Source organism: Solanum tuberosum, unplaced genomic scaffold (assembly GCF_000226075.1).
Source record: "Solanum tuberosum cultivar DM 1-3 516 R44 unplaced genomic scaffold, SolTub_3.0 scf00379, whole genome shotgun sequence".
NCBI classification, from domain to species: domain Eukaryota; kingdom Viridiplantae; phylum Streptophyta; class Magnoliopsida; order Solanales; family Solanaceae; genus Solanum; species Solanum tuberosum.
In genome coordinates this window covers 447,851-471,527 of record NW_006239309.1, presented here as the reverse complement: position 1 = coordinate 471,527, position 23,677 = coordinate 447,851, and the positions used below count along the sequence as shown (strand labels likewise).

The window sequence follows — 23,677 nt, the reverse complement described above, 5'->3', positions numbered from 1 at the left end:
TCCCCCTCCCCCCCCACCAAAAAAAAAAAAATGTTTGGGCAAAAATGGTCAAAATATGGACAGAATGTGAATGTAATTTCTAATTTTGTTGTTGTCTCCTTCCTTACATCAAAAACTAGGAAAATAGAAAGAGAACTAACAAATAAGAGCAAATAGAGATTAATTTTGTATCTAATTTGCATGTCCATGCATGATCATAAACAATATAGCATTTTGTCAATGAAAAAAAACCCAGATCAAATCATTAGTTTTTGATTAATCAGACAGAAAAAAATGTGAAGATCAAGAAGAAATTGAAAAGTGAGATATATATATATATATAGACATGAGGGCGTGGGAGGCAACTATAAGGATAACACAAGCTGCAACAAGGAAACGTGCTAACACGATATTCTGTACACAAGGTTCATCATCACCAACAACAGAGGAAGAAAATGAGGAACAAGATGATCACATTTACGCGAATGGTGAAATCTTCCATGCTGAGAGGTTTCTCCCAAATGGTGATTACTATAGTGGTTATTGGCTTGACAATTTCCCTCATGGACAAGGTAAATATTGGTGGACTGATGGATGTATGTACGTTGGAGATTGGTTTCGTGGCAAAACTATGGGCAAAGGTATCTTTAGTTGGCCCTCTGGTGCAATGTATGAGGGCAATTTCAAGACTGGATTTATGGATGGAGATGGTACCTATACGGGGCCTAATGGTGATACCTATAGGGGTTGTTGGATCATGAATTTGAAACATGGACATGGGGTTAAGGAGTACGTTAACGGAGATTGTTATGATGGTGAATGGTGTAGGGGATTACAAGAAGGACAGGGGAGGTATAATTGGAAAAATGGGAATTATTATGTTGGTGAATGGAAAAATGGAACTATTTTTGGTAAAGGCAAAATGTATTGGACTAATGGAAATGTTTATGAAGGGAATTGGGAAGATGGATTTCCTAAAGGAAATGGTACTTTTAAATGGACTGATGGAAGTTTTTATGTTGGAAATTGGAGTAAAGATCCAAATGAACAGAATGGTACATTTTATCCATCTACATCATTGTTACAAACTGGTAATCTTGAATGGGATCCTCAACAAGTTTTCAACGTCGATTTGGTTGAATGTACTATCTGTCCACCTGAGAAAGTTCCTATTTTGCCTTCACAGAAGAAACTCGCGTTATGGAGGTCATCTAAGGCTGTTGACAGTAACATTAAGCCTAGGAGAATGTCGTTGGACGGGAGAATAGATGCACCTCCTGTTGATAGGGAGTTTGGTAGAATTCGTTTATCTGATGTTGCAGGAACTTCTGCTAGTACTTCTTATTATTTGGACGATTCCATCGTTGGCTTGCAGGATCCTGATGGATATTTAAGAGGAAGTCCTATAAGAATTCCTAAAGTTGTTAAGAGACAAGGCCAAACTATTTCCAAAGGGCATAAGAATTATGAGCTTATGCTTAATTTGCAGTTGGGAATCAGGTAGTAAATTTAACTCGTTTTTCGTCTAATTATATTTGCAAATGTACAAGTTGCTTTGTGTTTGTTGTGCATTTTCATAGCTCAAAGTTGTGATTTTTCTTGTATAACTTATCGATAGGGTATCAGTGGGACGGCCTGGTCCTCCACCATCACTAGATCTCAAGCCATCAGCGTTTGATCCTCGAGAGAAGTATTGGACTAGATTTCCAACAGAAGGATCCAAGATCACGCCTCCTCATCCGTCTTGTGAATTCAGATGGAAGGATTATTGTCCGAAAGTTTTCAGGTAAGGCTTCATTTCTATTACTTGCTGAAAATGATGACTTTAGAACACGTTGAAACTAGTGATCATCGATTGTGATGTTCCTCAGGGCATTACGGATGTTATTCAAAGTGGATGCAGCTGATTATATGATATCGATTTGTGGTAATGATGCCCTCAGGGAGCTTTGTTCCCCTGGAAAAAGTGGAAGTTTTTTCTACTTGACAAACGATGATCGATATATGATCAAGACAATGAAGAAGGCAGAAACAAAAGTAAGTCTCTAAATAACTGCAATTTTTTTCTGCAAAGATCAGTACTTCCCCTTCTGATTTTACTTGCCAATGGATTTGTTAGGTGCTATTAAGGATGCTTAGCGCGTATTTCAATCATGTTCGCGCTTTTGAGAACACCCTTGTGACTAAGTACTATGGCCTGCATTGTGTGAAGCTAAGTGGACCAGCACAGAAGAAGGTATCAGACATAAAGTACCATAAACAAAAGTCTAATACAGTCAAATCTCTCTATAACAACGTCATTTCTCTGAATATTTTTTGGCTGTTATATGAAAAACGGCTTTAAATAGAACTTGGTGATTATAGTGAAATGTTTTTATAGAGGATGACTATTATAGCGAGGTCTAACTGTAGTAGTTCAATTCATGAATGGTTTTAGGTACGATTCGTTATCATGGGGAACCTCTTTTGCACAAATTACTCAATTCATAGACGATTCGACTTGAAAGGATCAACATTTGGAAGAATGACAGATAAACCAGAATCCGAGATTGAAGCAACAACAACCCTTAAAGACCTTGATCTCAACTTCATTTTCAGGTTACAAAAGACATGGTTTCAAGAATTCCGAAGGTAAAAAATTTGCTTTGAAACTTTCAAGTCGAATAATGTAACTATCCTCTAACATATGAGACTCTCAACGTTTCATTTCAAGTGTAAAACAAATGTCAGTAAATGATTTTCGCGACATTCTGCAGGCAAGTTGATAGAGATTGTGAGTTCATGGAACAAGAGGGAGTGATGGACTATAGCCTTTTGGTTGGTATCCATTTTAGAGAAGCAGATAGTACTGAAGATCAGACATCTTCTGGTTCTGGAACACCTATTGGTTAGTTCTAACTTCATTTGAATCATAACAACAATTCCTCCGTTTCAATCTGTTTGTCTTACTTTCATTTGTTTCAACTCGTTGCAGATAATGGAGGCTCGGAAAATGAAACATTTGCTCGTGTCTCTCGAGCTGATATGGATCAATTGCTTCTTGATCAGGAAGGGTAAGTTTTCAATCCCCTGATAATCATCTAGTTACATGAACTATATGTACTATGCACCGGGCACTAGACTTGCTCTTTGTAACAGTAAAGTCACTGAACTAACTATTTATACGTCATTTCTTGATCTCTGTGTCAAAAATTGCAGGTGGGCTAGCATAAAACTAGGAATAAACATGCCTGCAAGAGTTGAAAGGACAGAGAGGAAAGCTACAGAAGCGGAAACTCAGCTAATCGGAGATCCAACAGGAGAGTTGTATGATGTGATACTGTTTTTCGGGGTCATAGACATACTTCAAGACTATGACATTACAAAGAAGCTAGAGCACGCGTACAAGTCTATGCAATGTGATCCAAACTCAATATCAGCAGTTGATCCAAAGGCATACTCAAGGCGTTTTCGCGATTACATATTCAAAGTTTTTATAGAAGATAACTGACATGAAAGTTATAAAGAGGGCTTCAAGCTAGCATAGGACTAAAGTATTATTTGTTTGTTGTTTTTGGAAATTATTTGCAGTTGAAGATTAGAAGGAGAGAAGAACATATATATATATACACACTCTTCCTTCACTGCATTTTATAGGTATACACAAAATACAGAATGAGTTACTATTGTATAGAAAAAGTTGTAACAGATATGTTGCTCGGAGTCCCCATAAATGTTGTCGGATCCTTCAAAAATGAACTACTTTTGGAGGATTAGGCATGTAATTGTTGATATTTTTGAAGTGTCCGAGCAACATGGGTAACAGAAGCAACACAAATGTGACTTATAAGTTGCATTACTTACATATATGAAAATTTGTTGTTTCAAGGTATTTGCAGGGATTTAAGGATGGATTTTAATGTAGAATTTATTTGAATTAATCAAAGTTCCATTTACTAATTCATTTGGGTTTCTTAACCCTTCAGTTTCATGAACAAGTTTTGCTGATATTTTTATTATCCTCTAGAAATTAGATTAGAAAACAGAAGACATTGTAAGATCATACCTCATGTGTTATTGCTTACTAAGTTCATGTTGATAGATATGTCACCTGGACCTAACTCCATATAAGGAGACCAAAGGATCCCATCCACCACCGATGTGGGAGACTTAACATGTGTCAGGGTAACCTCCACACTTACAAAGCCACAACTTGTCTATACTTCACACTGTTCACACACACGTGATATACTGGGTCGTCTCCTCATTAGACATGCTTAGCTAGCTCAAATATGTTGCCTTACTAGGGTAAACTAACATAATGGTCAACCCAATGTAACCACCATGATTCAGCATTAGGTATATAAGAAAGAATGAGAACTATAAGGCTTTCTTGATTCAACTCTTTTAAATTTACTTGGTATTCTCCATTGAACCATCAAGAATCAGGAAAATTACATGCATATCAATGATGCAAGTCTAGCAGAGAAGTACAATGTCTAATGCCAAATGGCTAGAATAACAGCAATGACTAAAAGTAGTAGCAGCACACCATCTCCTCCTGGTAAGACGCCTAACCTGTCGAAAAATTAACACCAGATAAAATGTTAGTACAATTTCCTGCTATTATTTTGCAGTTTATTGGACAACATCATAATTGGTTTCTTATTTCTATAGCATAAGTCTCGATCTTTCTATATTTACTAGTGGTACTATTGGCTTACCTGAGCTTTCTCCTGGACTGATAAATGTACGTCATCACCGGAGGAAGGATGCCAAACAGAAAGCAGTTGGCGTAAATCCCAGCAAAATCAAGAGCTCTTGAAAATGTAGAGGGAAAGAAAGAGCCAATGAGAACTGGCAAAGCTAGAACAAAAGGAATCACAAGGATTTGCAAAGATTCGAAACCAAAGTTCACTCTATTTTCTGAAGCATTAGCATTCTTGATTCCACTATAAGAAACTTTCCCTGCATTTCCAAGATTTTGCCTCAACTTAAATGTGGCTGAACCAACTTTGCCTACTTCACCTCGAGTCGTTACTCCTCTAGATGGACTGGAACTGGAACTGGAACTACTAAAGATCAAATCCAAGGTATCGACAACCTGTTTCGGAAAGCTAACAGCATATCCTATCAAACTAGTGGCTAGTGCTGAAAATGCAAAACCTTGAACTGCTGGTAGAGCAGAGGAATTGACAGAGAGCAAGAGTGAGATCGGATCGCTTGAGACAGATGAAGCATTGTGACTAGAAAGTCCCAAAACAATCAAATTCCATGATACTACCATGACTAGGGGAATAGTCCCACCTAGCATTATTGCTTTTCTAGCATCATGTACAGTGTTTCCAGCAATTTTACAAATAAAAGGTGTGATTACATGGAACCCCATTGTAAGCACAGCCACAGGAATAGCAGGCAAAACTGATGAAAATCTCCAAGAAGCAAATCCAAAAGAATCAAGAATACTCATTCTCCCAACAAATATTCCAATTACAACTAATGCTGTAATGGAGAAAAGCATTGTAATGCATAGACACCTATTGGCTACATCAATAACCTTAAAAGGTAACAAACAAAGAACTATCCCAACTAGTGATGGAAACAGCCCATTAGCAAGAACATGATTAATCTTGGGAAACCACTGAGAAATAATTGAACCAATACCTGAAACACAGGCTACCAACAAAGCAAAAGTTAGTGAACCATAAACCAAAGCAACAAATGACCCAAGTTTGCTTCCTAATGCCTTGGTTGCAAGACTAGTAAAGCTAACTTCATCAACCCCATCTTCCTCCATAGCTGCAAAACTAAGCTCTGCCACAAGAATGATAGAGGAAATAACATAAACCCAAGTCAACAAAAGAGATATGGTTGATGGAATTGGACCAGATTTTACAGTTGCTGCAGGTAATCCCAACATTCCTGGCCCTACAGCAGTACCTACAATCAACCCCACAGCACCCCAAAAGCTTTTTTCTTGAACCACTTCAATCTTTTCTTCAAGATTGCAACTTCTAGGTTCATCCACATTCAAAGAAACAGCTAAAGATTTGTGCTTTACACATAGATTATGACCTGTAGTGGGATTAAAGGGTCCTTGCTTAAAGGTTGGAACTTTTAAGCTTTTACCATGAGCTAGAAACTTAGTATGAGAACTAGGGTGGCTGAAAAATTGAATCTTGAATTGCTGTGAAACAAGCATTTTCAAATTTGATATACCCAAATATTCTTTTTTCAAGATACCTTAAAATCTCTTACTTATCAGTGTAAAAATGAGTTCTTGCTGGCAGTTGACAAGTAGCACAGAAAGAAGAAGAATTTTGAATGGATTTTTTTTATCAGTTACCAAAATACAACAAATGGGGTTGTGAAAAAGGACTAAAGGGATAAGAATTGAAAAATTATTTGCATAAAATGAAAAAGTGTTAGAACTGAGTACTGACTACTTACAGCTTCCAGAAACAGCAGTGGCCCTTAAGCTGAATATTCAGGCGGCGGTGACAAATTTATGTGAGGGTTTGGTTTCATTCTTGCCTAACCACGTGCTAAAATTACTAAGTTTTTTATTTAAGGAGAATCTTGTATGATTCCTAGACCCTACCAAACAGAGCAGTCAAACTTCATAGATTTTTTTTTTTGTGGCTTAATCTTTACAAAAAGTATAATTATGTTTATTCCTACTTCTTTTAGAGATGTCATTCAAATACTCAATCATTTGGAGTTCTCTTTATTTATTTTTTATTTATAAACATACCCTTCTAACTTGATTCAGTTGATATTTGAATGTGTGCAAGTAAACATTTAAATTTATATAAAATTAAACAAGTATAAACACATATATTCTACGTAGGACACATATGTCTATTTATTTAATCATATCATATATATATATTATTTAAAAGAGAACCCTAGGCCTCCGCCTATGTGGCGCCAACAAAATCCAGAATTCTCTTTTAATTTATTTATTTCTAAAACTAGCCTTCCCCTTTCATTAAAAGTTGTGACTTTTATGAAAAATTGTGATTTTTATGAAAAGTTATAACTTTTATGAAAGATTGTGACCTTTTCGAAAGAGTTGTGACCTTTCTGATAAGGCACAGTAAATATTTGTTCACACTACCCTTTGTTGTTTATAAATAAAGGAATTTTCTCTCATTTTAAAACAACGAAAATTCTAAACTACTTCTTTTTCTTCTTTTGTACAATTAAATATTCATGTACTTTGCTCCTGTTGAGTGACTCACTTCACCGTTGTTTTTTGTATCAATACACTGGTGAATAGAATCGTTCTATCATGAGAGAATCTATTCTTTTAAACCTCGAGTAATAGAGGACAATAATTTTCTTAAGGGTACACTATACATTTAGTGGGCTCGATTTTTTCATTTTTGTTTCATTCTATCCTGATATTTTTTTTACAGTCATTAATTTATACTTATTTTATTAATTGTTGTTTTTGAGTATATCTTTTAAACTTTGTTGTTTATGTTTCTGCAAAGTTATTGTTATAAGTATTTGTTAGTACAGATTAAATAACACACGTTAATTGAGTATTCATGCAAGTTTTCTCTACTAAAATTGTTGAAAGTAGAGTAAAAATATTCCTTAAAGATCTCTACTACCATATCTTGAAGACAAAATTCAAATTTGGTATGTCATTGCAAGCACATAAAGATCTTAAAATCTTTATCACACATTGATGTGTGAAGTGAACCAAAAAAAGAAGACAAGAATTAATAAACTTTTAACATAAGTTCAAGGGGAATATGACTAGACTACAACTTATTTTTATCCCAAAGACATAGATAACTACACAATAAATTAATTGTTTATATTCAATATGAAGTATGGACAGATTTCTCAAGTTTACTGCAAGTTATAAATATTCTTCTTGAAGTAATATATGTGTTTTCGACACTGTGATTGAAATAGAAGTGCAGTTTCAAATTGAATTTCATCACTTTTTTCAGCCTTTTATAATTTATTTATCCTTTCACCAACGGTTATTTATTTATTAGAATATTTAATATTATCGGTTGATGTTCATTTGATTCCTCAAAAATATCAAATAGTAACACTTCTTGGAAGCAAAATGATAAATTATAAAATTCAAATTAAAAATGATTGATTGAAGGATAAATGATAAGATGTTATAATTATCATCTTCCTTTGTAGTGTTTTAGTTTAAATGACCGATAAGTTTTAAGTATTATTTTATAAATTTCGTAATATTAAATTTCCGCGCGAGTAATTTTACTAATATATATATATGTATATATAAAAGATAACCTTAGGCCCGCCTACGTGGCGCCACCACAAACCATAATTTCCTTTTAATTTATTTTCAAAACTACCCTTCCCTCTACAATAGGAACGTAGTTTCAGCCTTCAACAACTGCTTCGTCAGTTCATTTTGTTACCACTCTTGCCGCTCTTCATAAACGTTGCGCTTGTTTACAAGACCTGCCTATGCGCCATCGTCACAAATCAGGTTTCTTATTTATTTTATCCTTCTTAAAAGTCACAACATTACAGAAAAGTCACTACTTAGTAGTTGCGAATACTTATAATAGTCGCCACTAATAGTTTGTTTTAGTGACAAGATTTATCGGCTCTAATACCTATAATAGTCGCCACTAAAAGAATGATATAGTGCCAAAGTTAGTTGCCAGTAATAGTGTGTTTCAGTGGCAAATATCTATAATAGTCGCCACTAAAAGTATGTATTTAGTGGAAAAATTAGTCGCGGCTAGTTGCCACTAAAAGTATGTTTTAGAGGTAAAATTAGTCGCCGCTAATACCTATAAAAGTCGCCACTAAAAGTATGTTTTAGTGGCAAAATTAGTCGCTACTAATACCTATGATTGTCGCTACTAAAAGTGTGTTTTAGTGGCAACATTAGTCGCTGCTAATATTTATAAAAGTCGCCACTAAAAGTATGTTTTAGTGGCAAAATTAGTCGCCGCTAATACCTAAATAAGTCGACACTGAAAGTATGTTTTAGTGGCAACATTAGTCACCGCTAATACAATAAATGTCGCCACTAAAAGAATATTTTAGTGGCAAAATTAGTCGCCGCCAATACTTATAAAAGTCGACACTAAAAGTATGATTTAGTGGCAACATTAGTCGCCGCTAATACCTATAAATGTCGCCACTAAAAGTATGTTTTAGTGGCAACATTGTTTATTTTCAAAACTAGCCTTTCCATTTTATGAAAAATTGTGACTTTAATGAAGAACTGCAACTTTTATGAAAAATTGTGACTTTCATGAAAAATTGCGACTTTAATGCAAAGTTGCAACTTCTATGAAAAATTGCAAGTTGCGACTTTTATGAAATGTTATGACTTTTTCGAAGGGTTGCAACTTTTTCAAATAGTTGTAACATTTTCGATAAGGTACAATAAATATTTGTTCACACTACTCTTTGTTGTCTATAAATAGAGGAATTTCCTCTCATTTTAAAACAACAAAAATTCTGAACCTCCCTTCTGCACAATTAAATATTCATGTATTTTGCTTCTGTTAAGTGACTCACTGACACCATTGCTTATGTTACAGATCTTGATAAATGATAAGATGTTTAATTTTCATTTTCATTTTCATTGACATTATTAATGTTTTTTACTACGTAATTTTGTATGTCAGATAATATAGTGTTTTAATTTTAATGACGGATATATTTTAAGTATTATTTTATAAATTTCATGATATTAAATTCATGCGCGACGCGCGGATAGTTTTATTAATTTTATACAGATATCTATATAAATACGCCCAAAGTTAAAAGAATTAAGTATATATTATATAATTATGTCAATCCTTAAACAAACTTAAAAAGGCTACTGGAAATTAAAACAAGTATTCCAACATTAAATTTTTATTTCAACTAGTTGATACTTGATATCGTCGATATGGGTTGCATGTGTCCGTTATGTTTCTAGGGTTTTTTCTTTATAACCGTGATGTATGGGCTAGCTCTCAACTAATTCCACGAAATATCTACCAACTCCACCAGCAAGTGCCAAGTAACTTAGTCCACCAAAGCTAGGCGAAATGAAAAGAATCACCTAATGATTTTTGTCTCCACTGAGTTTTAAACCTAAGACCTCAGGATTCTCAACCATGGATCACACCCCTGCATGTCTAGTTTCTTTTTGAATAATCGAGTCTAAGATATATTATGTTGTTGGCATTTGGGCATTATAATGATAACAACAAGACTAAAGTTGTTAGATATACAAACACTTATGTGCAAGTGTTCAAAATCTGTTATTTTTCTCCTTTTTTTGGTTCAAACAACACACAAAATGTATTCTGGGAACGTCGTAAAGCAACCCCACAATGTATATAACTTTGTTAAACTACTAAGAGAGGTAAAAGGCAAGTGAGTCCTCAATAGTGCTATGGCCACTTCTAAAGCTGTACAACTTCAGTTATCACAAAACCCAAAACAGAATCTGTGACTATTGACTAATGATCCTAATAGAGCCGCAAAAATTGGTTTCTCTGTGGAGCCTGGGAAGGGGCGGGGGAGAGTAGCAGGGACCCTCGGCTTGCAGTGTGACACTAGATGAGCATATAATTTCCGAAATTCCTCAGATCTGTGGGGTAGTTGACACCAGAGGTCCGAAATCTTTGCTTCAAAATCAGCTCGAGTTGTCAAAAATAACCTGCATAATGCATGGCGTGTTTAGATGCCATCTAAATAGTAATGACATTTGCAACAAATTAGAAAAAGCGCCTTATGTGTGAAGAAATCTACTTGCCTTGGATATTAGGGGTTTGGCGTTTGCTTCCCACTCTGTTGCCCAATTAACAGAAGATCTGCTTGCCAATACTCCCTGTCTCAGCGACTTCAACTCATCACATTCACCTGGGAATCCCTTAAACAGCGTCTGCCCAGGTTTTCACAGTTAAGCGAATAAGATAGAATATTCTCAGGAAGTAAGCTCACTCGTTGACTCTAGGAATAGCTAATGGCTAGAATAAGGTATATAACAGGTTCAGACATGCAAGCATGAAGCATAAAGCATTGGAGGGGATTGATACTTGATAATGATTATTATGGCAATATCTTGTGAACTACTGAATCTAATAAAATCTACAATGTAAAACAAACATAAAAGTACAAAGAAAGAGGAGATAAAAGGTCCATTTCTGTCAGTTTAGGAGTTTACCACAAATTGATCAGCCAGTTCCGAGGATGAAGAGAAGAGTAGGCCATTCTTGTCAACTTCGACCAGCTCGTTGATACTTGATAAAGGGCAGTGAAGAAGGGTCAACATGCAACTTCTCATAGTAAGTAATTTTTTAAGACTTTTCAAATTGTCAAGACCATGTGAAATGAAAATGAAGAGGAATACATGCATCGTACCAAGAATAGGAAACAGCACAGACCGGTAATCCACAGCCAAACATATCCACAACCTAAAAGGAATTTACAAGAATGAAGCCTACTAAGAAGTTCTGAACATACATGAGAAAAAAAATGACTTGTGCTCTTTAAGAATGTAGAGACAAAACCTTCATTGGAAGATCCAACCCTGAAGAGGATGTATGCAAGCAAACACCAAGATCTGCTGATCCTATACAAGGGAACAAAGGATTTGAGACAATTTTAAGGTGAACAAAAGAAGATGACAACAGATCGGTAGCTCATACCAAGAAGCAATGGGTAATCCTCTGGCTCCAACCACATAGTACGAAATGCTACACGTTTAAGGTTGAGTTTTGCCATCTTTTGTTCATATTTTTCCTTTTCAGGCCCTTTACCTTCAAAAGAACCCAAAGTAAAGAAAAGCTTATGTCTACCAAAATAAGAAGTAAAATCCCTCTTTGACACATGAGCAGCAGTTACCTGTAATTATAAATAATAATCTAGGGTATTGCTTCCCACCCTTGATTTCCTGCCAGAAAACATCCTCCCTCTTCAAGTCATCCTCGTTCAGCAATGCAGAAACCCTTCTATCATACATTAGTGCTGCTTCTAAGAGAATGCTAAAATCTTCATCCGGAGTCCTAAAAACCAATACTATAATGTCATGTAGCTGTCACCGAAGACAAAACTGTTTTACCATCTTTGAATTTTGAAATAGGAGCATGAACACATGGTTCAAATAAGAAATAGAACTTTCTCAGCACATGGTGCAAATAAGAGACAGAACTCTTCCATTGTTGATTTTTGTTTTAGCCAATCATCTTGCCCATCATTTCTTGATATTCACAAGCATTGAACTGATAGTGATTAAGTTTGCAGTATTTAAAGAAATGGACCTTGGGCTAACTCAACCCAAAAACTAGCTCATGAGGAGAGGATTGCCGAAGACCATGTAAGAAGACCAACTCCACATCCCATAACTGATGTGGGACAACTTAACACTATAGATCACCACTATCAAGTTTGGAATTTTGTAAACCAGGATGAAGATTAGGGTAAAAGATACCGAAGAAGAATGTTTATGCTATGTTATATGAGGATAAATTGTGTGATAAAAGAAAATGAAAGGTTCACTGTGCCAGAACACAATAGGATGTTAAATTAAGTTTACAAACAACTTACCAGCTTGTACTGCTTACAATGAGCGCTGGTCTGTTCCACTTCAAGGAAATATCTGTGCCAGTCTGAGTTGTAAATAGAGTTACATTAGGATTGTCATCGTCTGGTGTTAGTACCTCTGCAAATATGCCAGATTCAAATCAATTCTTCATCTAAAACAGTTCATCACATGGAAATTCTCATTGTAGTGCGTACCATTGCTAAGACAGTCTTGAAGGCTGTAAGGTGTTCTCAGACTCTTATCAATCCCACAAAACAACTGCAATTGACACTTGAAGGTTAAAACTATGAAGTATGAAGTATTGAATATATTAGGGAAGCTTTGTTGTAAACAAGATAATTCACCTTGTGCTTCTCCTCAAGGGAAGCAGGTTGAAAAAAATCAGGAGGTTGATCATATAGAACAGTGGCACTGAGAATCCAGAAAGCAATGATGCACAAGTCAGTAAACAAAGAAAATCAGATTGTTAGATATTCCAAGTAGCTCAATGGCCTACCTGATTCCCCAGTTTTGAGCCAATTCATGTTGCATTGCCTTTGTCACACATAAGGAACCATTAGCCATTTTCCCAAAATGCTTCTCAATCCTATCCAATTATCCAAATTTTGTTTTACTTGCACAGTTCACAAACCAGATGCTAAACCCAAATGGAGGTTTATAACTTACGAGGATGAACAAATTACCAATGATATAAAGCCACAAACCGACTATTCCTCCCGAGAGACAATGCTAGAAGAGTATATCCAAAGTTATGCCAATCTATAATGAATGCAGAACGTCTAATCCAACTGGCCAATTTTACAGCAACCAGTGTAGGAACAGATGGTGGATTCTGGCAAAGGAGTAATGCTATCATTAGTTGATATAATTAAAGCTCAAGCATGCCAAATCGGATGCACGACTTGCATCAATCATAACTCAATTCCCATCTTCTCTAGTGGGAGTTCTGATCCCAAATAACTAAACAGCCCTAGTGAGGATGCCCTAATTGGACATTCCTCAAGAACTTGGGTGGATCATAACCAAAATCCAGGTTCAGCACCCACTAGATAAAGCATTTAGAAAAATATGGAAGAACCAGCAGTTCAAGCACCAATGAGAAAGCAACCTCAGAGTTGGCACAGGTTCTGGTTAATTTTGAGGAGAAAAACAAGGCCTGTCTTTATGCTGACTCTCAAAATATCAAATACTTATAAATCAAAACAAAAATAAGTAGAAAGACATGCTCACTAGCGACATGTCGTATGGAAAATTTGAAATTACTAACTGAAAACTCAAATAAAGAAATTACTGAGAGATAAACATGCATGGATTTATGGCAAGTCAAATACATAAAAGAATTAACTGGTAGCTTTTACTTCAAAAACTGAAGCACCATAGTGAATCAAAAACTGTATGCGTCAAGGTTGGTATGAGGAGATTGTTTCCTAATCCAATATTTTGTTTCAAGAACACGTGCATACATGCACACAGAACTCTCCGAGTAATAGTAACAATTTCGAACTCCAGCCTATTCATGATTCTCTTTAGTTATTCTTTCTTTGTATTTTTAAACATAAAAGACACTAGATGTTAATATATATGGCCACATGACCAGCACTTATCTTGTAAGCAGATTTGTAAAAGTAGCTAATAGCTCACCTGAACTATGAAAACATCCGGCTTCGGAATTTTAACACAGAGATACCATAGAAGCATAAAAAACTGGACCAGTGGCTTAAGTATGAGCAATAAAGGATGGAGTATCTTTGGAAAACTTCTGGGGTTTGATGGCCACTGTGTCTGCATGATGCCAAAATACTCAAAGTCAAATCACACAGACATAACCGAAGAGGATGTCTTTGAGCTTTTCACTCCAGAAAGACAGCTAGATCATCCAGTTATTACCATTTCATTGATGTGAATAGATTTATGCTCTTTTACAGCAGAATGAGGGTCCGAACCTACTCAAAATTAAGAACTAAAAATCAGAATGACCAGGCAGGATAAAGCCAAAAGAAAAATTATAATGTTTGGACAGGATTATTAAACCAAGCACTTATGCCAAGTGGTACAAAATTTTGTGTAATTATGCACAATATCTGGAATTTAAGTTTCACGTAGTTTCAAACTGTTCTACATGCCAATGATAGAATAATAGTATATCTGAAGAAAAATGGAACGGTAGAGCCAGTGATGTTACAATATTTAGGAAGTGATATGGAAAAAAAAATGAAAACTCATTCATCTTATCTAATAAGGCCTCTAATAGTGCTTCTTTACTTCCCCAGATCCTGCGTGAATGTGAGATGCTTCGTGCACCAGGCTCCCCTTTTTCTCTTGAAAATCTTCTGACTTGGGGGTGTGTTTGCCCGACAGGGGGGAAGGATGTGTAGGGGAGTTAACAATTGTGGATTCTCACAGGAAGACTTCAACCCAAATAGAGTATGAACTAATTACTCAACCTCTCCCACCCAAAGTGTGCCTCCCTCCACTTCCATCCTTAAGCCCTTAACTAACAGCACACAAGCACACAACCTCTGCCTCCATTCCACGCCCACCGCACTGCCTACAAACTCCCAACCATTGTCTATCTTTGTCCATGTGCTCACCCCATTTGCCCACCACCCCCAAGTGCCTGAGTTGTATCCCCTTAGCCTTCATCATCATCTTATTCTGCTTCATTCAACTATGTTCCACAAACAGATTTAAAATCCATGTTATGTTATTTCAACTTTGTTGACAAATTTTTCCTGTATCTAAAAATTGACACCATATTTTTGTATCATGCTCTTTTTATTTCATTTTTAAAATTGAAACGTAAACAGAAACAATCTTTTTTTCTTCCTAGACTAGAGGTGAAACGTGGTTCGGACATTAGACAAACATTCAGATATTCAATGCTTATCAATAATTCGGACATATGCAACTAAAAGCATTCTTTATGAAACAATGCTTATCATGGGTTGTTACATGATACTTACCTCCATATGCAACAATGTCGACCTCTAGATGAGCCTGCATAAGGTATAAGGATAAACATAAGAATATAAAGGGCCTGGATCAATGAAGTGTATCAACCACTAATTTTGAAACATAAAAGTGGTTTCATCATCACTTAAAACAGAAAAGATATATTACTATTCTCTCTTACAATAACAAACATGCATCCATCATACTAAATAACATTAGTAACTAATGGTAACATATACAACAGCATAATTGAAGTCTTCAAATAAATAGGACTGGAAGTCTGAAACAAAAAGCATCAGTCAACACAGAAGATTTTTACAATTCTCACGAATGACTGTTCTAGAGTATGTCAAAGATAGTCCTTTTAAGACCAATCACAACAGCAGAATCTGACAATTTTTCTTTAATCTAAAAATGTTGTTCCTACATACTAACTACACCGTGAACCTAGGAACCAGCCAGAAACAATTAACCTCAAGTTCAGAGATTAGTACTCAAACTTATACCCAGATTATTCATAACAGAACCTCCAAAATATGTAAAAATGCACTAATTTGGATGGATCATCTGCATAGGCTCCACCACTATCTCAAATTCTGACTCAAATACAAAATAAGAAAAAAGGTAGAAGTGTGTGTGTGTGTATATATTAAAAGGTGCATCCACTTCCTTCAATTCAAGAACTCTGGGAAACTCAGTAGCTAAGATGGTTGGCTACCTGAACTTTCACCTTGTTCATAAGTGTTCATTCCCACCTTGTAATCCCCTCCCCCATTTCCCCTTCCCCTACCCCCTATGTAATAATATAAAAAAGAAAATCTGAACTTTCACCTTATTAGTGAGGGTTCAATTCTCCAACTTCTAATCCCCTACACCCTGTGCAATAATAATAAAAAATAATAAAAATCATGGATTGAGGTACCTGACGAGCAAGGGAAAGAGCATGATATTGCATACGAGGGCTACGTCCAATATCGCCGAGAACCACTACTGCTGCCCTGCCGCTGGGTCGGATCCTCGATTCAGTTTGCCCTAAATTCATCAAATTTGATCGGTTTCAATGCATCAAAAAAAAAATGGAAAATTGTCGAATATTAATTGAATATAGTACCTGACATGATTGCAAAACAAAATTCTTACTTCCGGAACAGAAATTGAGATTAAAACACCATTCCAGTGATAGTGAAAGTACTCAGTTAAATACAGGGGAAATCGACGAAGATGAAGGAGATCCGAAGAGAGAGATGAAGAAATTAGGGGCGTGTTTGGTAAAATAGGAGGTAGAAAGTCAATTTTTTAATATTTTTTTAAAATTTATATAACTTGCTCCAATTAACACTTAATATTATTAATTAAATTCTTTATACTTTTTTTCAATGAAACACTATTTTGATTTGTTAATATTATTATTAATTTAATGTATATTTCAGAAAAAATATTTTTCACTCGTGATGCAATTGCAGCTTATCGAGAACATGATGTTAAATAGGAAGTTGTGAAAGACACAAACAAATAATAAGAGTGTTGTCTCTCGCTTATGATCGTAGTATTTCTCCCCTAGAGTTTTCCGTCATCTCTGTCACCATCTCTCTTGTACTTTGATTGAACCAAGAATCTATCAAAAACAACTTGAGAGGTCTTTGATTGAACCAAGAGTATTGAAAACAACTTTCTCTACCTCTCAAGGTAGGAGTAAGTTCATCCGAGAACAACTTCTCTACCTCTCAAGGTAGGAGTAAGTTCATCCGAAAACAACTTCTCTACCTCTCAAGGTGGGATAAGGTATTTGTACACTCTACTCTCTCGAAACCCCACTTGTGAAATTACAGTAGTATTTGGTAAAACAATTGAGTATGCATTCCAAAACCTTGGTGATATGTATATAACAAATCATTTTTTTGCCACCTTAATGATAATTTTGGATAAATTGTTCCAACTTTCACCAGACTGAACTTTAGTCCAAGGCCAGATCACATGATCATTGTTAGACTTTGATAAAATATGCAAGTACTATAGAAAGAATCACCAAATTTAATTCACAAGCACAACTCAAAACAGCAGAAAGAAGGCATCTAAAGAACCATATAAGAACATATTCAAGGGCATCCAACTTTGGTTAACTAAGTTTTTTGCACTAATAGTTGGTTGAATTTGGATCAATGTTGAAAGGGGGTTTATTAACAATTCCAACAAATGCGAAGGGAATCTGTCATGATTCTGTATTTGAACTTAAGAATTGCTTTCAACTTTATCGGGTTACTTCAACCACAGCGCAACCTAGATTAATGAAGTAACTGAAGCAGAAGAGTCTATCTCAATTTCGCTTTTTCTTCTGGGGCTTCTTCTTCTTCGCTGGAGCTGGAAAGACAGCACGAAAAGTCCATGCAGCCAATATTGCTCCTACGAAGGGGCAGATCCAGTAGACGTAAAACTGCTCCCATGTGTTGTGCATGTTGTTTATGTACGCCCAACCAAACGCCTGCAAATGTATAGCAGATAATCAGCTCACTTATGAACCCATTAAGAACTCGTGCAGGCAAAAAAGGAAACAGATACATTGCTACAGCAGTGTTTATATAGGCATTCGTTCAATAAGAAAATATCACTATCCTAGGACTTGACAAGAAATAGTCTCAGTTTTGGGATACCCCAAACTATTTGATACACTTTGAATTCCTTTTTAAGAATTCAATATCTCGTTTGATATATAGTTACACAAAAAGTTTCAGAATTGGGTATGATTACACCCTGTCTGTGAAACTAAATTTACTACGAATATGGATAGCAGTCTGTTTATTGAGGAATTAAACCCTTTGGGGTGGCCCAGTGGTTTGGGTTTGGGACTTCCATGTTGGAGGTCTCAAGTTCGAAACCCCTTGCCAGCGAAAGCAAGGGGTTTGCCTTCTGGGTCGAGCTCGTCGCACCGGGCTTGCCTAGTGAGGATTACCTCTCCTATGTGATTTGCGAGCTATTGCATAGGAGCGGGAGTTTTACCCTGTGCGCACCCAAAGGATAGTGGCTGCGGGTTTCCCTTGTCATCAAAAAAATAAATTAATTAAGGAATTAAGCCAACACGCTTTTGATCCACCTTGAGGTAACAGCTCTATTGCCACTTGTATGTACCACTGTTTTGCTCATAGAATAGACTTGTTTACCAGGTCCTCTCTGTAATCAAGAAGGCAGGGTCTAGTCCTCGTTTCATATGCATCTTTTAGCAGAGGCAATAGAATCATGAGCTGGGTGGAATTTTTTAAAAAAAAAAACCTAACAAGCAACAGCATTTCACCAAGTGTTACCGCGTTTAGAGTATCAAAATTAATACAACAAAAGGATATTTATTATGTGTTTGCTTTCACTTGAGATTATTGTTGAGGAAAAGAAAAACCTCACTCCTTCTGAAAGCCAATCTCTATTAATTCAGTCCCCTACAACTAGTTGTCAAGCTACACAAGTTAATATGCAAAATACTATATGCAAGGAGAACTGTGTTAGGTTGAAGGTGAGGCATAAAGTACCCTTTAAGGAAACTAACAGTTAATACAGGGACATATGATTGGCTTGGTTGATCATCTTAATTAGATTCTTGATATGAAACTCATTTCCAATCTGACACCCTAAGAGAGAAGTGTCATTTGAGATTTGCAACTGCAGATATGACTGTAAATAGTTATTACTTGTTAGCCAGTAGAACTAATGCAAATGGAGATTTATGATTCGTGTGACACAGCTACCTATGAAAGGAAACGTCAACTCACAGTGCAGGTACAGCCAAGAAATATGATTTTTTTTCTTACAAGTAAAAGCCAAGAAATATGGTCTGCTCAGATTGACAGATGTCATAGTTCAGATTTAAGGACAGATGGTATATAATGTTTGTCTAAATCCATTTTGTCGTTATCTTATTCCATTAGATGAGGCAACTATCAGGGTCTTGTCAATTTCTGTCGTTATTTTATTCCATTAGATGAGGGCAAATATCAGGGTTCAAATAGGTAATGTTCCATAAATTAAAATAGTTCAGATTGACAGGCATATATTCCTAATATGTTGTAGTTTTGGAACTACGACCAAAGAAGCCATTCTTGTCGATGTAAAAGAATTTATTTTTTCATACGACTGGTCAGCTTAAGCCTCTCTTTGTAAGACTAAGAATTACTGCAATAAAGAATGATGAGCATAATGGAAAGAGCAAGTTACATTATAGCAAAGTTAAATGATTGCATCTTAAAGACAACTTTCTGCTATAGTTGAAGGTTATTCACTACTATGCAAAAAGAATCTATTTTGAAGAATCTTGCAACACTTTCTAACCAAAGTATAAGGAAACCATTACTAAATCCACTGGAGTAAATCTCCACAAATCATCCCATTTTTAGTTATAAACCACATTCTCAGTGTTAAGATAACGAAAGTTCACCCAAATATAGATGCTACAATGATGTGTTATTCAGATAACATAGCAAATAAAAAACCTGAGTATAATATGGAAAAATCAAATGAATTTAAGTGGTTGAACTATATATTAAGCTCCAAGATCTAAGAACAGCAAAAAGAGCTAGTACTTACATTGGCTGGATTCATAGAAGGTCCAGTGTATTTTGAACCTGCAACTACCATGGTAACAGTTGACATTGCAAGTAACCAATTCTTTAGAAGTGCACTTTTAGGACCCTTCAGTACAATGATAAAGACCAGAAAGGTCATTACGAAAGTCAAGATGCCCTCAGCAATGGCTCCATTGTGCAAGTCAACTTTCAAGGAAGGCCCACCAAGCATGTGCTTGTACTGCGTAGGAATAACCTCCAATATTGCTACTGCACCAGCAACCGCACCAGCTGCCTGTAACAGTTCAAAGACGATATAGAATTAGTTTCATGATATAAAGACTTGAATGGATTCTTGAATTAGAAGTTCTAGAAATTATTCTGGGGAACTCTTCAACTTTGAACAGAACACTGTAAGACTTCTTTAGATAACCAGAAAAACCATGTAAAACTTGCCATAAAAATTGAAATTTAGGTGATCTATCTTGGATCTTATATATAATTTTGTGTTCTTATGGGAAAAAGAGAGGGAAGGTGTAGTTTAGCGTCAACTTGAAATAAGTACAAGACAATGAACTTTCTCTATAAACAACTTTTTTTGGCATCATCTATTTGTCCAATAGCCAGCCCCCTGAGATAACAATAGTCACCCCGCCATGACAAATGTAAGCAAAACCATATAGACAGTGGGCTACACCTAGCTTAGCCTATCCGATATCAAATTCGACAAGAGTTATTTTTGCTGATACTCTCCTCTCTTCTAAAAGGAATTTTTCACTCTATAAGGTATGGCAAGTTATTAGCTATAACCAAAATGAAGCAGTCTTGAGGCAAATGGACTCAACCTCTAAACACTTACAAAAAACTAAAAAGCAATCAACCTCAGTCAGAAAAGAGCGAAATATGTCCTTTTACAGCTTTAGCTAGACAAATCCAACTAGTTTCGGACATCGGGATCCAGATGAATTATACTCAAAATTCAAGCAAGCTCAACCATGTAAATACCTAACAACTAGACCCAGAAAAGGTTTTTAAAAGTTCACTTTAAAAAGTGGAATCCACAAATGCTATTATGATAGGTTGATTTTTCAGAAAATTAAAACTCTACTTCCATTATTCCTCAAAATTCAAGCAAAATAAACAACAGCTACGCCTCAGTCATAAACAAGTCCGGATCGACTATACAAATCCTCATTCACTGATCATATTTCTCCATTCAAGCAAAATCAACCATGTAAGAACTGGACCCAGAAAAGGTTTTTTTTTTTTAAAAAAAAAGAAACAAAATCAAAAACCTGAGCAGGGAATCGGGTGGCAACGGTAAAAAGAGAATCTTTTCCAACCCCAGCAGCATAAAACGCCGCTGTACCAGCAGGATTAAAAGCGGCACCACCCAAAGCATCGCCGATAATCCCAAAGACAAAGAAGAGCACAAAAAGAAGCACAGTAGTAATAAATAGCGAAGCCATTCCTTGAGCAATCCCAAAAGCAGTAGCAATAAGGTAAGTGAAAATCCCCAGAGTGGAAGAACAAAAAACCCACATCAATGTCAAAACAAAATCACCCACAGCTGCTTTTACAGCACCCATTGAATACAAAATCTTTGAAATTTTTGAGTTTTCTTAGCTTCTGAAAACTGAAAATCTCTCCCACTCGGTGAAAGAGAGGAAGAAGAAGAAGAAGGATAGTGAGATGATTAACCTAATAGAGATTAATTAGAAGTATATTTCGTTGGGAATATGGAATTAAATAATAATTAGGTGTGATAGCATTAAAAAAGGTGAAGTAACACTTTTTTCGCGATTTTTACACTTCAATTATCAACTAAAATTAATATGGTCAATTAAAAGCAAAGGGAGTATGAAATGAAATAAGTATAACTAAAGATAAAGTTGAATAATTACATATTTGTACCTTTTCTCATTTCCTATTGGATACTTTATTTATGAGGTTTAGATGTTTAATTTAATTTTGAAACTATAGTGAATGAATCCTGTGTAAACTATAATGGTAAGTATTGATGAGTGTTTGGTAAGGATTAGGACAATAGTTGGCTGCTTTTAGTTGATTAGTATTTCTTTGAATTCTATTTTGTTTGGTAATGTTCATTATATTCCTTGACTAAAAGCCATGAACCATCTTATCATTTTGGTGGGGAGTACTTTTAATTCTTTACACATGAATATTCTTATTTAATTTGACCGTCCTTATATTTTTTATGTGCATAAGTAGAGACTTAAGTTTATATAAATTGATCAAGTACATATAAAAAAAAAATAGACATACACATCATATGTGGCATAGTACATCTAGGATATTACGTAGGACGTGAATTGTGAATTGTCACATGGAATGTTAAGCAAAACACATATATTTACTTGTTCAATTTTATACAAGTTTAAATTATTTCTAATTTGTTGTATCAAACTAGGCTAACTTTCATTATTACTTAAAATTCAAGCTAAAATCAATACCTGAGCAGGAAATCGAGCAGCAACGGAGAAGAGCGAATCATTTCCAACTCCGGCAGCATAAAACGCCGCCGTACCGGCAGGATTGAAGGCGGCGCCACCCAAAGCCTCAGCTATAACACTAAGCATTAAAAACAGGAGGAAAACAATGACAATAGTGATGGAGAGAGATGCCAATCCAGGAGCAATTCCAAATGCAGATCCAATAATGTAAGTGAGAACCCCAATCGTTGAAACACAAAATATCGCAATAAATGTCATAACAAAATCAGCTACCGCTGCTTTTACAACACCCATCTGCTTCTTCAACTGAAACAACACGACGAAGAAGAAGAAGAAGAAGAAGCCGGCGATTCAGATGTCAATCAATGCATTATTATGGGTATATATTAGAGAAATGGAGATTAGTTAGAATTTAGAAGTATAGTAGGTAGGAATTGGGGATTAATGTTGTTGTACAATTAATTAAGAATTGTTAATTGGGGAAGGTGTGCTCCACCAAATGAAAACTACTTACATGAAGAAAACATGCTAATTTGGGAAATGATATTCAAATGTGATAACATGACTTACACATCTTGTTTGGATGGTTACATAACCACTATTTAAATATAGTGTTAATAGACATTTAGCATAATTTTCAAATATTTTTCCACTCAAATTTGAAACTAAATTTGTGGAGGGGCAAGAATGTTAAGCCGAAACATCTTGATCAAAGTTATATTTTATATATAGATTTTAAATTGTTAAACATGAGATTTAGAAATTGATTTAGTGATTTATAAAATTAAAAAATTGAGGTTGTAGATTCAAATGTCAGACAAATTATTAATATGTTGTATGTATATTTTAATTTATGTGTACGTCAACTTATCATATCTTTTTGGCCACGAGAAATTATTAGAGGGTCGTGCAAGAGCACGTTGCCTGGCATATGCAAGGGATGACCAAATAATATTGAATAAATAAAATTGGAGTATCTTATTATAATATAATAAAGCTATTTGGCTTTACTCAGTACGTGAGATAAAAATAAAAGTTACCCGATAAAATATGAGATTAACTTTATTTCATGACATGTTTGGAGTATTAGTTAATTTTGAAATTATTTTATTCCACCATCATATTATTATCTCATATAAGCAGTGGCAAATAATCATATGAAATATCCCATCCCATTGGATGTCATT

At 35.4% G+C, this 23,677-nt stretch overlaps 4 protein-coding genes across 5 annotated transcripts; 1 reads left to right on the top strand and 3 right to left on the bottom strand.

Moving 5' to 3' along the window:
- Positions 1-325: 325 nt before the first annotated feature.
- On the top strand, positions 326-3,469 carry LOC102598119 (phosphatidylinositol 4-phosphate 5-kinase 6-like). The gene is made up of 8 exons (XM_015302886.1): positions 326-1,479; positions 1,598-1,765; positions 1,851-2,016; positions 2,099-2,215; positions 2,417-2,601; positions 2,727-2,866; positions 2,954-3,032; positions 3,178-3,469. Exons 1-8 carry the CDS (start codon positions 326-328, stop codon positions 3,467-3,469), a joined length of 2,301 nt encoding a protein of 766 aa, XP_015158372.1.
- Positions 3,470-4,347: 878 nt separating this feature from the next.
- LOC102588196 (tyrosine-specific transport protein) lies at positions 4,348-6,508 on the bottom strand. The gene is made up of 2 exons (XM_006362201.2): positions 4,683-6,508; positions 4,348-4,536 (listed from the first exon to the last, which is right to left on the bottom strand). Exons 1-2 carry the CDS (start codon positions 6,158-6,160, stop codon positions 4,458-4,460), a joined length of 1,557 nt encoding a protein of 518 aa, XP_006362263.1. The 5' UTR covers positions 6,161-6,508; the 3' UTR covers positions 4,348-4,457.
- A 3,700-nt stretch (positions 6,509-10,208) lies between these two features.
- LOC102587872 (UDP-glycosyltransferase TURAN) lies at positions 10,209-16,762 on the bottom strand. The gene is made up of 17 exons (XM_006362200.2): positions 16,584-16,762; positions 16,395-16,504; positions 15,484-15,517; positions 14,408-14,463; positions 14,162-14,302; positions 13,204-13,352; positions 13,017-13,106; positions 12,865-12,931; positions 12,715-12,778; positions 12,523-12,637; positions 11,821-11,981; positions 11,625-11,735; positions 11,487-11,548; positions 11,338-11,390; positions 11,141-11,216; positions 10,730-10,858; positions 10,209-10,633 (listed from the first exon to the last, which is right to left on the bottom strand). The coding sequence occupies exons 1-17, from the start codon at positions 16,588-16,590 to the stop codon at positions 10,610-10,612; spliced, it is 1,449 nt and encodes a 482-aa protein (XP_006362262.1). The 5' UTR covers positions 16,591-16,762; the 3' UTR covers positions 10,209-10,609.
- Positions 16,763-17,462: 700 nt separating this feature from the next.
- LOC102587350 (aquaporin SIP1-1-like) lies at positions 17,463-23,062 on the bottom strand. Of its 2 annotated transcripts, none has more exons than XM_006362199.2 (3): positions 22,491-23,062; positions 20,039-20,311; positions 17,463-17,951 (listed from the first exon to the last, which is right to left on the bottom strand). In XM_006362199.2, the coding sequence occupies exons 1-3, from the start codon at positions 22,782-22,784 to the stop codon at positions 17,787-17,789; spliced, it is 732 nt and encodes a 243-aa protein (XP_006362261.1). In that variant the 5' UTR covers positions 22,785-23,062; the 3' UTR covers positions 17,463-17,786. The 2 variants fall into 2 exon arrangements, with proteins under 2 accessions (XP_006362261.1, XP_006362260.1); XM_006362198.2 differs by lacking the exon at positions 22,491-23,062 and adding an exon at positions 21,312-21,813.
- Between the last annotated feature and the right edge of the window lie 615 nt (positions 23,063-23,677).